Source organism: Amia ocellicauda, chromosome 20 (assembly GCF_036373705.1).
Source record: "Amia ocellicauda isolate fAmiCal2 chromosome 20, fAmiCal2.hap1, whole genome shotgun sequence".
NCBI classification, from domain to species: domain Eukaryota; kingdom Metazoa; phylum Chordata; class Actinopteri; order Amiiformes; family Amiidae; genus Amia; species Amia ocellicauda.
The window spans coordinates 17880827-17897284 of record NC_089869.1 but is presented as its reverse complement, the minus strand read 5'-3'; the positions used below and the strand labels follow the sequence as shown (position 1 = coordinate 17897284).

Sequence of the window (16458 nt, the reverse complement as noted above, 5' to 3'; positions counted from 1 at the left end):
GCAAGTCATGGTAATCCACTGTTTCTCACTGTCCCTCGAAGAGTTAACTGGTCTAAGTTAAGTTTCCCCCCCAAAAGTTAACATTAATGTGAATATGTATTAATTTACCTGAGTAAGATACGTATAAAATTAAACTATTGTTACCAGAAGTACAAAACAAGCACATGTAATACACAAAGAATTACAAACAAATTATGCATCAATGCTAGTGCAGATTTCTTTGCATGATGGCTCCTACTCGTTCTTAACTATTGGCCCCAGTAATCAGAAGTGCATCAACAAGACTGACAAACAAACAAAACCAAAGGAGTTTAATCACTCAGGATCTGCTGCAGCACAGAGAGCAAATTCTTCAGCCCGTAGATGTAGCCCTCATCTCTGGTGTTACTGGGAAAGACGTGGGCAAAGTCGATCATCCTCACTTCGACCTCACTGCCCGTCAGTGCCGCCACCGGGCTCTGCTTCTCCGGTGGGGGTTTGAGATCGTTGCCGTTGGGCTGCTCGAGCGAGATCTGAGTAGTGCGTTTCCACGGGCCATTGTCCTGCCTGGCGTTGCTGATCTCGGAGGGGATGTCGCGGTGATGGCCCTTGGAACAGCCTTTCTTGTGCAGCGCGTACAGGTTCGAAAGGCTCTGGCCGAGCGCGTTCTCCGCGGGGCCAATCACGCGGACGTTGTTGTTGAACTCCAGGACTTCCCCATCCGGCAGGGTCCCCTTGGGAAGCGCCGTCTCTACCGCCAGACTTCCCTCGACCCGCTGCGGAGCCGTTTGCAGAGGCAAGCCCTCGTACACGAAGAGCAAAGAACTTGCATAAAAATGTAACTGGCTCTGGCCCTCGAACCACTGCAGTATCTTTTGAACCTTCTGGATGCCGAGAGAGATGGCATCTTTTCTGAGGCAGCTCCCGTTGAAGAAGAATTTGGCTAAACCTAAGGGGGAAGGAGATCAGAAGGGTTTTGATGTTATTGCTGTTGTTGTCTAATTAAAACAAAACACGGATGCTGTTCAGGGTTAAAGTTTCCATCTGTGCATTTGAATTTAAATCCAAGCAGTCAGAAATACATGCTGTAGTGCAAGAACATGCACAGACAGAAGCAATACGTCAGGAAATAAAGTGGAAAGAAACTGCAACAGAGCATACACAATTCAGCAAAGATTTACAATGAAAGAACAGACTTTTGATCAAGCCGACATAAATGTATGTAAGTAATCTACAATAGAAGGGAATCCTTCCACCTAAATCAGGGATGCTTCTGGAAAGACAATGGGCGAATAATGGATGCAGTCTGTGGAGATCATCTGTTTTGCGTAGTGCTCTAATTACACCTATTTGAAATAAGATGACAAAGAACATCAATCCCTTGACAAACCGTCCATTAACCTACTTAAGCACATGTAGCTCTTACCATCTTTAATGGTTTCTTTTACTAAGCTTCTTCCATAGTGCTGGTCGTGGGTTTCATAGCTGTCAGTTCTAACATGATACACCTGCAGGATGAGAAACACACTTCTATTAGTTTAGTGATTATTGATCCTAGCAGTTTTGTTGTTTTTGTGGTTGTTTGTGATGTGAGATTTTAATAATCCAACTGGAAATGGTATTACTGGGCTTGTATGTTAGCAGAATTTGTTTTTTTTTTTAATCCTTGCAAAGGGTCTAGCAAGAATATCTCAGAATTATTTTGCATAGCAGGTTAATACAGAACTAGATGGAATCAAAGGTGGAGGTCTCCCTCTAGTGGACAACTTGACATAACGTGATGGCTGAGAGACGGCACGTTCTCTCTGCACCGACACGATCACAAGACAAATCAGAGAGCTTTAAAATTCCAGGGAGTATATGTAATTTTTGTCACACACACACAGTTCAAGTGCTTAAAATATACCTCAAAATCATAACTCTGTAGTAAAAGTGCAAGAGAACCCAAGATGGAAAACAAAAACAAAGCCGATTGAGTCAATTATACAAAAACAGATTCCGTGCCTGGTGGTCTGGGCCTGCTCTGTACTGGGCAGCGGTCCATTCCCTATCACAAGCATCAGTAGTGTGACTGATAGGTCACTATCACCCGCAGCCACACATGGAGTTCAAAGCTCTGGGCACCGCGCCCGCTCCGCCTGCACAACCGTCGCCTGGGGGTTCGAGAGGAGACACCTGCACCGCCCTCCCCGGCCCGCCTGCAGCTGCACTTCACAGCCCAGTGCACAACTGCGGTCTTTCAAAGTCCACCTACGTCCGTCACCAACTCGCAAAGGTCTTGCTCCCCTGTGGCAGCAATCCAGGTGTATTCAAATGCCACTCCAACACAGCCCCAAATCCCCAGAAAATGTCCCCTTTGAAAACTGAGCTTTTTAAAGACAGATTATGGTTTAATCGATCAGCAAGATTAGGCGTCATTTGCCAAGCGTTCCCAGCTCTCAGTCCTGGGATTTCTTAGAAAACAGCACCAGTCTGCCGTGCGTAACTTTAAGCACATCAGTGACAGCGATTAAAGTCATCAATCATCATCATGGCCCTTTAGGCTTTAGGTAAAATAGTAAAATATAATACATGTTTTCAGGCAATTTCCATGCAGCATTACCAAACATGAAATGTGTCACTATAGGGTGAAGTAGGAGTAGTGGCATGATTATATTTTTTGATTTATACGTAAAGGGATAAATTATATAGATGCAAGGCAGTATAGATCCTGAAGCTTGCACATACATTGATTGCATGCTTTCATGGCTCAACATTGCATAAAGAAATGAGAAAGGCAGCTATGCAGTTGTTACAGCATCAACAAGGGGCATTTCTAAACATTGAAACAGTACGAGTACATGCAAGTTCAGAGACAACTGGAAGGCACCCAATGTAACCAATTGGATTATATATATTAACCACAGAACAGCTCATGGATAGTCTGCTATAATAAACTGTAGAAATCTGAACTAATAGATTCAAGTACAATGCCAAAAATCTCATCCTCACCCTTCCTAATGAATAGTAATGAAGTTAATGCTTATGAACTGTTTTATACATTCACTTTTAAGAATTATAAGCTATGAAAAGTCCAGAACCTCATAGCTAAGACAGACAAAAGCCAGTCCAACAGAACTGAGAAAAAGCCAATTTAGACACTTTTGTAACCACTCTAGTGTGCTCTAAACCATTTTAATTATTCCAAATGGCTTTTTCCTCTCATTCACACTTTGACTAGGGCAGCTTTGAGGATTTTCTATACACGTTCTTTATGGACAAAGCCAGAAAAGAGGTGACATTAACCAACTGCACAAAAATAAAAAAATAAAACATAAAAATCTATGAAACACTTCTAGTACAAATAATACTGGACAGAGAATATCGATAACAAACCATTTAACAAGGGTATGAGCAGCCCACTGAAGTGCAACCTTCACCCTTTCAGCACACGGTATTGATTTTAACAGGGGTTGGTACAGATCAAATTGTGTTTGGATGCAGTACAGGAGCAAACGAGGATTACATTTCTGTACTATAGTTTGAGCAAATCATCATTGATGCGATTGGAAAAAACTACCAGGAAGTCATTCTGAATAGGTGGAGATTTTCTGACAGTTTTGTTTACAGACCCTTCATTGTTTCTAGTGCGACGTGTAAATAATTAATCCTGTATTGTAAAACCCACGATAATTATTAAGCGCATCGTAACAAAACTGCTCCTTTAAAAGTTCGATTCACCGGTCCCCACCCTGCACTGACCATTGAAACCAACATGGATGCGGGTTAATGTTTAATCTGCTCAAAACAGAAATGCCACTTTGAACACAAGTTTAATCCTACTGCTAGGGCCAGATTTAGCAACATCCCAGTGCTCTAACTCAGTAGGAAAGACACACTGTTCCCCACAATTAGGCACTGCAGGTTCATGATTTAAAAAACATGCTCTCGGTCCCTTCTGGTTGGCAGAAATTTATGCGAGCAGCTTCATGCAAGCTTTAGTGATTTTCCAATCTCCCCACATGTTGATGTGCTTGAAGTGCTGAAGTGCGCTGTGTCTTCTGACTCTAAGGAGGCACCAAAGCAGGTCTAATTGGGAGTGAAAAGGTCCCTGGCAGCACCAGCGTAAGGTCTAACAAGTTAGTCCAAACTCTGAGGCACACAAAGTCCTACCACAGAAGGTTACAATCCTGCAGACTGCAGACACAGGCACTTCACAATAATACATTTCGTTCCAGTTGTGGCAGAATGAAAAACCAGATCATCTGGCCCATGAAAACTAGACCTCTCTTGGCAAACAATCAGTTCTCGATGTCAGTTTGACTTCCACTGCGCTGTAGAGCACTGTCTTTGTACTGATTTATTTAACAAACCGTGTTTGTTCTGTGCTTTACACAGAGACAGAGAGAGATTCAGTCAGTCCCCAGTGCAGTTTGATGGCCTGGCTATTGAAGTGCACATAATCCAACTCAGCTCATTCTTCAAACTGAAAGGCTATGTGGAGGAGGTGATTTTTGTGGAGCTGGCAAAGGTATGGCGACATTATGTGTAAAGACACTGACTTGGGAAAGTGACAAGATAAGTGTTGGTATTTCCAGTGGAAAAACCCCAGCTTACCGGATGGAAGTACTTGAATTATCACTTTACTCATGTTTATTTACCGTAAACCTGAAGTCCTATACTTCATTTAACTGCATGCAGGAAGGGAAATACACAACGGATTGTGTAATTTAGGAGTACATTTATGCACACCTCACTAACAATTACTCATATGATTACTTTTTCCTGCTCTGAAATGAGTTAAGTACTGTGTAGCGAATGTAGCACCTCTCAATGCAATGCAGCACTTCCTAACTAGAGGACAAAACCTGATCGAAATATGCTGAAGCCAATCCAAACTTCGATTGATTTCTGCTGTGCCTGTTGAGAAACGTCCAGCGTGCGACTGAGTGGAAGTTGTCACTAGTGTTTGATGAGATCGTTAAAGAAGTACATTTAGAAATTGCAACACAAATCCTAATCGCTGCGATGCAAATAAAGATTAAACCGCTATACAAAGAAGAACAGTGACTTCTGCTCCTCAGTCTCATCTCAGACTTATTCCCTAAATGTTCTGCTGCCACTAATTTAAATAACTGAATTCAAACACACACACCCACAAATCACTGCCGCAGCGTTGTGATCATTGGTGGTAATTAACAAGAGGATTGCTCTTCTAAGCACACTGTATGGCAGGCTGGCTGCCCAGATCTCTGCAAAACATCTCTTTCTTATTTACATGCAGGCAGGAGCTGTGTGAGTAAGAAACAGATGTTCAGTAATGAGATTAAGAAGTGTCCATGTTGTGAAACAGGCTGCAGTAGAAAAGCAAAGGCCACACCTGATGACTGGAAGGGATTCGTTTACAAGAACTGCTTTAATATGAGCAACTTTTTATTTTTTTGGTGGTACCACATATACTATATATAGTATCTGCACACCGGGTGGCACATTTAATGAACTCCACTTAAAAAAACGCTAGTTATCCTGCGATGGACAGAAGTTCCACTTGTCAGCCCCAGAGGTCACGCTTGAACAGCGAGAATAACGAATTGTCATTAGCTGCCCTCACAAAACCGCTTTTCAAAGCAACACACAACACCTCAGCTGGAAAATAATGTCATTGGTGATGTTGGTTTGTTTCTGTTTTTCCTGTTGCTCCCGGATTTAACTGACCCTTCCTACATTCTGGGTGTTATTTGTTTTATTTTTGAATCTCCCACCTCCAATTACATGACACACTTTCACAGGAACAGAGAACAAACATTCAGGAAGTGAGCGAGGCACTTACCCTCATTCCCAGCACGAGGAAGCCAATCTCTTCCATCAGCGGGTACTTCTTGATCTGCTGGTCTCTCTTCTCCTTGGACGCGTAGGGGTCATAACTCCTCTGGCCTATCTTTACGTCCATAATGCACGGCTTGTTGAACTTGCGAGTCACATCTTCCAGCTTAAGGTACAGGTCTAGAGTCAGGTGATTGAAAATGGGGAGGGGAAGGCAGAGTGGGGAGAAAGAAGATGGTGTTTCAAGTGCAATGTGAAAAGAGAGAGAGCTACTAGCAAACCAACGCTGGTGTCACACTCGCCTAGACATGCATCACTAGAGAGAGTGCTGGGACAGTCTGGTTCAGACTAACAACGACAGCAAAGCATGAAAGTCAGGAAGATGCCCACGTGACCAGGACTGGAAATTCTCGTCTACAGGTGAAGGTGGAATAAATGAAGTAAGATGCGAAGATCAAGCACTGGTAGGTGTTGAAAACCAGAATTGTTTAAGACAAACCAATACAATCCAGAAACCTGCACAAGTATGTTGTCATGGTTTACCATTGGGAGCAACAGGAGGTGTCCATGTGCCGAAATACTTTGGAAGGTAGTGTTGAAGGTCCAGTAGGAAAGGGTCACAGCACTCTTCGGAATACACCTTAGAGAGAAGCAGACATAATCAAATAATGGCCTTTTATTTATTTTGAATAAGCACTTAAATACATTAAGAAGAAAATTGTGAATCAAGGAAGTGGTTTCAAACTAAGTATCATTTCATACACTTAGAAGATACCCGTCCGCAACACAGCATTGTTGCCATAGAGAGGGGGTGCAGGTGTCTGTCCACGGAGCAGAAAAACTTTGATATTATACTGAACTAGTATAACATCTGGATAAACCAATAGCAGATACCCTCAAAGCAGGCTGCCTGCATGCGCGTATCATTCATTTTGTTTGTCAGTAAAGCTCTAACGTTTGGATAAGGATTAACAACATTTGTATAATGGGGACAGAATGGTAACAGGAGTTATCTGTTGTGATTTTCTATCTCGGGAAGCTAAGAGTTCATTAGCCTATCGGGTACTGAAAAATAAGCACTAACCCAGTAGCCAGGCTGTAAAAGGTAGCTCAGGTCTAAAGTTCATTTTTAGATAAGATGTCTGAAGATTGAAGGGTATGTATACCTTTTCATAACCAGAGCACAGAGTACACAATGACATATCGTGTCCCACTGAGAGAATCTATTACTTTGCTCTCTGATTGAAAAATACAAGCTGCTCATTTTGTTTTCAGATGATGTCTACTACTTTTGACTTGAATGAGATTTTTCACTGAAACTAATAACAGTGAAGAGCATTTTTCATCTTTACTTAAGTAATGAAACAAGGTGGGTTAAGATGAGCTTCCCACAATGAATGATGTCTGAACAGTGCACTCCATGAACAGAAGATTATTTAATTAAGGCACAAAAACTGGTACTGAACTGGTCCACTGAATATGTAACTACAGTGCCCGTTTTATATTTTTAACAAGGATGCTATTGGCTTCCAATGGACGCAGTATCAGGTTTTAGAAAATACAATTTTAAGATCAATATTCAGATAAGATGATACAAAACCATAAAACACTGTAGTGAAATGTACATCAGTCATAACTTGTTTGGCATTTCTACCCACAAATGTGGTGGATAATTTAAAATCCGTAATATATACAGTTCTTCTCCAAATATGCAGTTGAAAAAAGTATTAAAAAAAGGCACTTGATTGAATTTAGCACATTTAAAGACTAAAATGACACATGGGACTGAATCACATTATTGCTCAAATAGTTTTTGAGGGACCAGCTGTTCCTAACCTAGTTCGTTTTATTTCTCTGATGTATTATACAAGCATAAAGAGTACTGTCCTCTTATAACATTATGGGCCAGGCTCTGCAATATGCAGCAAGGATGTGTTTCTGTGTTTTCTTGGAGACGGACTGTGATTTTGTGTTCCAGTAAACAACCTCTGAAGCCATTAAGAAACAGATGCTTTTCTGGTTTATACACCCTCTGTATACAGAACTTGTATACTGGTGAACTACACTGCATTAGGCTGTGCTTTTTCTGCCAAAACTAATAACATCTCCTAACACCAAAATAAGTAATTTATGAGTAGAACCAGCTGTGATTCACCATGGTCCCTTTGTGGCTTTAAATTATGCCATGCCTTGGAAATAATCATTCTCTATTTAATAAACTCATATGATTTACATCTTCAACATTTGAAAACATGGTTAGGAAACTAAATTATAATTGGTCAGCAGGGTTTCTATTTATATCAATCAAGTTTCCAGTAATGTGGATTTGATTCTAGCGCCTGTGGCTTGAAAAAATACCACAGAACACTTGTGCCTAATATGGAGAATGCGCTCCTCTATTCAAGCCACTGAATGGATAAACCACTCAGATAATTATTTCTTATGAAGGGGACAGATGATACATTGTTTGTGCCTTGCTCTGATACAATTACACAACTTTACAGCCATAAAGATCTCATATCGAGCTTTGTTCCAACTCTTGTAGAACATGCTGTGATCATGGACTCGAATCACAAAGACAAATGCCCCAACTCCCAATACAGCGCTGTCACTGCAATACTCAAATGAGTGGCTTCTCCCTTCAGTTTAACCGACTCATAAACCCTTCAGTAGTACTGGAAAAGAAATGGCACAGCGAACAAAGGCTTAGCACATCCATCTTTATAAGTTCTAAATGGACCCTTGAAATCTCTAGCAATTCCATTTACTTTTAGTACTATTACTCCCTGTAGAGACATTTACTAAGTGGACCTCTGTTACAGGAAGTGAAGGTCAAGGAGTGGTGGGCCTAAATCAGAATATTCCGATTCAAACAGTTTTTTCAATACTGCCTCGATTAGGGGGGGTACATCAACAGACCAGAAATGCAGCCTGAGGAGAAATTCCAAAGGAAGGAAAGAAAAAAAAACTCCAGGTGGTTTTACTGGGTTTTCCCCGACAATGCCTCATAGGCAAAAGTTTCAGAATAGTGCTGGGCAGTACATTCAGGAGCTTATGCATAACCTCCACAAACACATTGGCTCCGAAAGAGGACCCAGGACTCTACGACCAAGGGTGAAACGTGTGGGAACTACTCCTTAATAAATGATGGAACAACCTTGTTTCACAGACAGGGTGACTGCAGATGTCTACGACTCCTTCACAGCTTCCTCGATCTACTTGGGCACATGTATTTTCTCAGATACAATGACAAGGCACAGTGGTTGACTGTAGGATACTGTGCACATCTGGCCTAAAGTGCTTTGCTTTAATAACACTCAGCATGGAATGTACTCACATGTAACACGGCCACAAATGAGCTCAACCACAGGATGTTCAGCCATCTATGGAATGGCTCTGCACCTTCCTTATGTCTTTATTGTGTAGCCTGACCAAAGTGAATTTCGCCCTCCTGATGAAGCTATAGTTCGTTACCTTGCTGTAAAACTGCAGTTCCCTCGGGCCACGAGGAGGAGGTTGTAGCTGCTTTAAAACGGTGCCATCTGGATGCTGCAATATGCCTGTCAAAAGACATGATACAGAGATTAAAGCAGGATACATTTTGGCTTAAACACATCAGCTCCGGCAATAACGGAGTCCGCCACCTCCCAACGACCGCGGCAGCCGCGTTAATCATTTCATAAAGACTTCACTGTGAAGGTATTGCATTAATAGCATCCTAGTGAATCACAGTCATTATTTTAAAAGTCATTAGAGACCATATAGGTCTCTTCCAGTCCAATAGCTCAGCTCGGATTTTAATATATCTTATTTGTCTAGTCAAATTAGTCACAGACCGTGACGTAAGCATCCGACACCAGATTACACCCCACGCTCACTCTCCATTATGATTATTGATATAACTTTAGTACTCAGTATAATTTACTTTAAAGTAAGGTTACAAAACAAAAGTAAGCACTCAAATAATCAACAGTTTATCACCGCTTAGTTCCATAGTTCTTCCATGAGTAGTTATAAAAGATGATAATAAACAAATGTCACGGGAATATAGCTGCACTCAGTCAGGCCTGCTATTGGGGAACACTAAAAGCCGCCACATCCGCAACTAGCCTCACATACAGTGCTTCATCAACAAACACCATGGACAACAAAACTGTACAACAGCAGTTCCTGTAATAGTATTTAATCAGCCTCTGCTCAAAGCTGACTCAACACGGATATGTAGAGCTGAAAAAGCCTTACTGTTGTCAGAAACCATTCAAAGCAGCGCAGAAGACCAGCTTTGCATTGTCCAATCTCTCAAAACCGCTGAGCGCCTGCGTTTCGTACCAATCTGTGAAAAGCCTTCCTTGCAAATTGCAAAAATCTGCACTATCGGATCATTACCAATATCCCCTTTAGAGAAACCGATGCAAAAAGGAAAAGGGCCCATGACTTTGGGATTAAAAAATAACACAGCGTCAACACACAACGGTGATTATCAGGTGATGCTTAGCGATGCCGACAGGAGTCATGGCGGGTATTCACAGGTGGCTGCCAGACACCGAGCAGATTCGGTCATTTACACATCTCACATCTCCAGCACTTCATACAGAAGACCCCCCCGAGGTTTGCATCTCTCTCAGGCTTCAAAGACAAGCAGCCTCAGTGTATTGTTTTTGTTTATTTGGCTTTGCTCCTGGTAATCTTTTACGCATTCATCTTGACCATAATTACGCAGTTGTACAAACGAGCTATGTACCCAATTCCCTGCTCACAACCTAAGGGGTTAAAGGAGCTGGTCTCATCAATAAGGTCAAACTGGCCTTCAAAAGTCCCAAGAGATTGGCTTTCATTACTCCCACAAGCAACCCAACACAACCAGATGAAAGCTACAAATCAGACATGAAAGCTGCCTGAAGAAGATGAAACTGCCACCTCTTCGCTGAAAGCTGAAATGTTTGTTTACAGTTCGCTGTAAATAAAGCTGGCCTGCTATACAGTATTCAAGCACAGAGTCTAGACTAAACCAAGTAAATCACGGCACCTCACTCGAATCTGTCACATACCTTATTTCACACGCTATGATCGCTTTTTATTTGATTCTAGGCAATTTTCGCTCCTGAAATTACAGTGACGGGACTCTTGTGGTGTTGTGGTGTGGTTCTGTAAATCAGTGTTGTTTTAATTTAAAAGGAGAGAAGGGCAATGAAGGTGAAGGGAAGTTAAATTGTACTATAAACATGGTCTCAGATGTGTCCTACATAATACATAGAAACAGAAGACACGATCATTCATCTTCACCTCCGTTTTCATGTTCCAAATGAATATGTATCAAGGTTGAAGCAAAGGGTCATACGAAAAACACTGGGCGTTCATTAGGCAAAGAACAGTTTTCCATTTTCTGAAGAAAAGTGATTTAATAAAACCCAGACAGAGGTCAAAATTAGAAGTTTTGGGAATTCACTAAGAATGTGATCAAGAAAAAATTGTGTTTATTTGCAATCCCAACAACAATATGAAAAATTAATTACTAACTGAAATTACAGAGGCTTTCAACTGTGTTTAATGGTCAGTTTTATAGTGAGATAAACTAGTAATATTGTGTTTAGAATCCATGCTCAGCAACAGAATTTTGATTAAGCTTATTATTGTGTCAGAGAGGGTTATATTTCAATTTAAATATAAAAAGCCTGCATTGTTCAACTAACGCAAAAAAACAGGCCGACAAAATAATTTTAAAACCGAAATGTTCTAGTTACAGGGGTACCGACCCACTTCCTTGGGGAAATCGGCCTTCTGGTATTCAGTCCAAATGAGCTCTCGGTTGCCTAACTTTTAAAAATCCTTTATTGCATTTGTAGCGGAAACCGATTAAAATAAATTCTGATTAAGCACTTCAATTCTTTCAATTGAGGTGCCAACTAGGTAATACAGAGGTCAGTGAGAATACAAAGCAGAACCCTCTCTCCGGAGAAAAACCTGTGCCAAGTCATCTTATCTTTATTCCCATTTCAAGATTTTATTTGATTGTACAAAGAATGAAATGCCGACATTACTGGAAACATGCTGTGGAAACTGATGGAAGATAATGACAGTACAGTTGGAAGATCCTGCTGCTGACTCGCCAGTAGCAAACTGCAATGAACCGTTTTCTGGCTCTAGTCTTACCACAATAACAAGAATTTAGGCACGCCTGTATTTACATATGCTTAACATATACATTTTATATATATATATATATATATATATATGTGTGTGTGTGTTTTATTAACTTAACCAATCAGATCAATGTTGTCACACTTTACAAAAATGCTTTTTGACTGTGAGTGAAAACAGTGTCACAAGTTAAGTGTGAAATTGAGACAGAACTTTTAATTCAGTTCTTTATTAAGGGGTTTTGCAAGGAACAGGAGTTTATTTCTGCTGTTGCCATATCCGATAAGTGTAAACCGGGACCTCGTGTACTAAGAGTAGATAAACCGTGATGTTATTACCAGCTTTAATTGTTCCACTCCAGGATCTGTATTCGCTCACTGTACCAGAGTGCAGGACAAACTTCAAGGACAGAAATGTTATTACTATCACTCACTCCATATCACAGGAACTAACCAACCCCAACCAACAGTAATATTATAGGAGTTCATGTTAGCACTCACAATATGCCTTTTCTTTTTTCCACCTACAGAACAACACTAATATAATGAACCTACTGTCTATGACAACTAAACCACCTTCAATTTGCATAAGCAAATTTTGCAACCCCATGTCATTCACCTCATTGTACATCTGAATGTGAAGAACAGAGATGTTATGAATTCTGAATTAAAACCTTATAATACAGCACAGTTGTAAGTGTTTGAGCAGAAAGGTGGCAAAAATACCCAAACCAGTTACACAAGCTTTATACTCCTGTATTCTCCTCTCTACAGAAGGTCCTTCCCTCCCTGCGGGGTGAAATCTAGTTTCTTCAATTTCCTAGAGCGAGGGAACCTGTAATTCTTGCAATGGGGACCAGTTTCTTTTAAGAGTCAAGTTTTACAACTACATACAACCTTGTGCAAAAGCTGTGTTAAGTTTGTTTAATGTCTGAGGTTCATACTGTAAACACAGTGATTTCAAGTATTTCAAAGCTAGACACAAAACTTTGTCCTCTACAATATGATTGGTCAGTAACAGACCTTCTCTCTGGTTTGGTTCTGGAGCAGTTTAAAATAAGTTGAAGGAGATGGAACAAATGACTGATATAGGGCAGATGCTTCATTGATTTTTAGTTATTAATACAGTGCAAAGGTCTACTATGTTTTCACTAATAATATTTAATACAAAATAAGAAGTTTCCCAAGTTGACCTATAGTATGATCTATATTATATTCTTTTGAAAAGGGCATAGAAGGGTAATTGCATCCAAAGATATCCATCATATTCTGTAGCAAAGTTAACACAAGACTGATCTCTAGAACTGCATGCCAATGGAAAAAGTATTGAACCGTGAAGTCAAGTACCAACATCTTTATATATACAATAACTCCTGAGAACGACTCACTGTTTATACTACCTTATAATAACCAGTGTCTGTCTTACAAAGTCATAGGTTTCCAAACACTAGAGCAAAAAAGGGATTTTATTTTTTGGACTGCAACCTGAATATAAAATCAAAGCTACCGTGACCCAGTATTGGTATGGTATGCCTGCAGGATTAGAGAGCTATAGGAACAGAGAGTTTGGAAACAACCTGCCAACTATGGATTTACACTACTGAGTAAGCTATGAGAGAACACAGACATGTGACCTGTAACTGGCTGTGGGAATACTGAAAGCCACTTCTACATCTACACAGTCTACATCTTGGTAGAAACTTTCAAAACCAGGTCATGCAAGTCTTAATACACATGAGAATGACTGTTAAAGGTGCTCCCTATATTGCTCAATTTTCACCTAGCAGCTTTAATCTCGAAACCCTAGATACATGTTAGTAGCAGCAGTAATTGTCTCCAAGGTGACCCAATCTGGGTGTGTGTTTAAAGAAGCGCTGATATACCTAGGAGAGTGAATAAACAGGGCCATCACTGAACTCTGAACCTTACAATATAGTAACGTGTCACTGTCAGCATAAAATATTGCAAGAGCCAGCCACAGGTTGGTACAGTATCCGATCTATGCCTGAAAGGAACTATTGGACCATTGCTGTTAATCAGGTTAAGTGGTTTAACAGGAAAGTCTATTTCACACTCACTTGGAATACAGAAGGTTGTTTGTCATTAATCCTCAGCAGGAATTCTACAGAGCAGCCAGTTCCCTTTTTAAATAAACCCAATATAATAATAACCCATGCACAAAGTAGGCTACACCTCATGCATTGCCTTACACATGAGTTGAACAGCATCAACCATCCACAAAACAAAGCATGCGTGCCAGATCAGGGTCTCAAAAGCGTGAATTGTGTATAAAAATAAACTAAGCCAACAAGATCAGCAACAGAAGAGTTTCCCACTGACCTACTTTATCTATTCCATACTTATGCCCGGCCACTTGGTGGGAGAGAGGCACGCATCCATTCAGGTGCGCCTGGGGTCCATCCTGCGCCTTCTTCTTCTTCTCCATCCCCGGCCCCGACAGACCGCTGTCCAGGGTCACCATCTGGCTCTTGATCTCCAGCCTTCCCAGGGACAGGGACGAGTCCATGATCTGATGATGGGTTGACATGTTGGGCCAATGCCTGGGACCCGATTGCTGCTTCTTTGCGGGACAAACCAAACAAGACACGAACAAATAAAAACACCTTTCTGGGGCTGTTTTAAAAGGGCGGCGTGCTTCCAGCGAGGACGACAGATTTGAGATCAGCAGAAGCAGGCTTCATCCTGGGCATCATGGACGTGCAGCCATCAGATACCGAGTCCATATCTTAATGATACCATGTAACAAGGTCCCACAACCTTTCTGCGACTTGAATGGTTTTCACATCTTAAACAGCCACACAAAATACAGTCTGGCCACATCCCACTTCCTCACTGGGGAACGTCAGTACTCCTCCCCAGGGCTAATGTTGATGATAACTCCGAAGATCCTAACCGTCTGTCCGATTCGGCTTTAGCAGGCTATCTGACGTGATTTGCAAAACAAAGCATGGGTTATTTTGTGAGCTTTGATGCCCACTAACTATAGCTGCACAGCCCAGCATCAATAAACCGTGACATCTCTATTGAGGGCGATACTCCAGCTTGTTTCTTCTTGTAGCCCACAAACAAAATGCTTCCCGGTGCAATATCTCCTCAAGCCCCCCGGCTGCTCATATGCAAGAGGCGAGATCTTCACGACTTCTTTGATCGTGTCGGCGTCTGTGATCTCGCCCTAAATGTTGCAGTTAGTACGAGCTGGTGAAACAGACGACTTTCTCGCACTTGCGGCATTTCCACTACTGTCGCAAACACTCGCCCACTCTGGGGGAGCCTCAGAAGCGGCGGGTTTTCCAGCACTGTCGTAAAGCAGCTCGCCGCCGCCGCTGGGAAGTACGTGCGTGTTTTCTCGTTTGCGAGGGGCATGAAATGTGCAGTTAGTGCATTCAATCCTGTGTGGTCGGTCAAATATGTCGCATTCAACTGTTCACATGCATACGTCTGACATGAAAAATAATGTTTTTAATTGCGTGTTGAGATACATATTGCTAGGTATGACCTTAGCTCAGTGAATGTCCATATTCCTGCTTATTTAGTCATATCCAGATGTGGCTTTTGCAGATGTGTACATGGATTTCCTGCTGAAGGACGTGTGGTATTGTGCATCCCAGAGTTCACATACTGAATTACTTACAAAACCAAATGATTAAACAAAAACACAGATTTAAATAGGATTCTTTTAAAAATTAGATTGATCTTTGGAAAACAATTGCTGGCCACCACAGCTTCATAATACAAATTCAGTCAGATGTATGTTTCTTTTCTTATTCATTTCCTTCTACTGTTAATTTCAACAGCCTTGAATCATAGTATATAATGTAAAATACAAGTAATGCAATACAGATCATACTTTGGACTGAATTTCAAAATCTGCGTCTTAAATGTTGTGATTCCCAGATGATTTATTGAAAAATATGAACACAGTGTAACAGTAAACTGGATGTCAATCTTGTCACTGGGACAGGATGAAAATCTCAAAATTACTGTTGATGTGATTTCAGTATTCCCTTGTTAATTACATTAAATTAGCCTGCTGGACTGGAGTACACCCTGTTCTTGAAGCCTTAATCGTGATGTAGCAATTGTTTAGTCTTTTTACTGTAGTCAAGATGTAATCAGGATGGAAACATAAATTGGGGCACAGAGATAATTGTTTAAATGGAAAAACAACTTCCAAGATGTTGAAAAGTAGTTCGGCATATATCATTTCACTTGGTTCAGATTGCAAGTGCCTGTATTAATGTAGATAAATCTGATCTGGATTCATTCTGTTTCTATACACTATTCAATTAGAATTCATTTTTAGTATACAATTTTAATACTTTATGGTTGATGCCAGGGTTTCTAGTTTATTTATCTTCCTTGCATGTGCTTGGATTTGTTATACTTAATAAGGCTATGCTTCCAAAGAATGTCTTGAGAACGTTTTTAAGCCAACATTGCCAACTAAAGTTGGAAAGTATGAAACTATATTCATATCTAATTAAAACATTCAGTTCACTGTGAATTTTCTCACATTACC

The 16458-nt window shown here is 40.9% G+C and overlaps 1 protein-coding gene across 1 annotated transcript; it reads right to left on the bottom strand.

The window, feature by feature from the left end:
- Positions 1-296: 296 nt before the first annotated feature.
- On the bottom strand, positions 297-15175 carry ipmkb (inositol polyphosphate multikinase b). Its single transcript, XM_066692880.1, has 6 exons — positions 14259-15175; positions 9256-9341; positions 6325-6421; positions 5789-5961; positions 1406-1487; positions 297-928 (listed from the first exon to the last, which is right to left on the bottom strand). The coding sequence occupies exons 1-6, from the start codon at positions 14464-14466 to the stop codon at positions 312-314; spliced, it is 1263 nt and encodes a 420-aa protein (XP_066548977.1). The 5' UTR covers positions 14467-15175; the 3' UTR covers positions 297-311.
- Between the last annotated feature and the right edge of the window lie 1283 nt (positions 15176-16458).

Bases quoted from the DNA above. Each gene is read 5' to 3' on its own strand.
- ipmkb (XM_066692880.1), bottom strand. From the start codon at position 14,466: ATGTCAACCCATCATCAGATCATGGACTCGTCCCTGTCCCTGGGAAGG. The intron at 9,342-14,258 runs GTCAGTGGGAAA...GTCTTTTGACAG, and splicing joins GTATGGAATAGATAAAGTAG to GCATATTGCAGCATCCAGAT. The intron at 6,422-9,255 runs GTAACGAACTAT...CTTCTCTCTAAG, and splicing joins AACTGCAGTTTTACAGCAAG to GTGTATTCCGAAGAGTGCTG.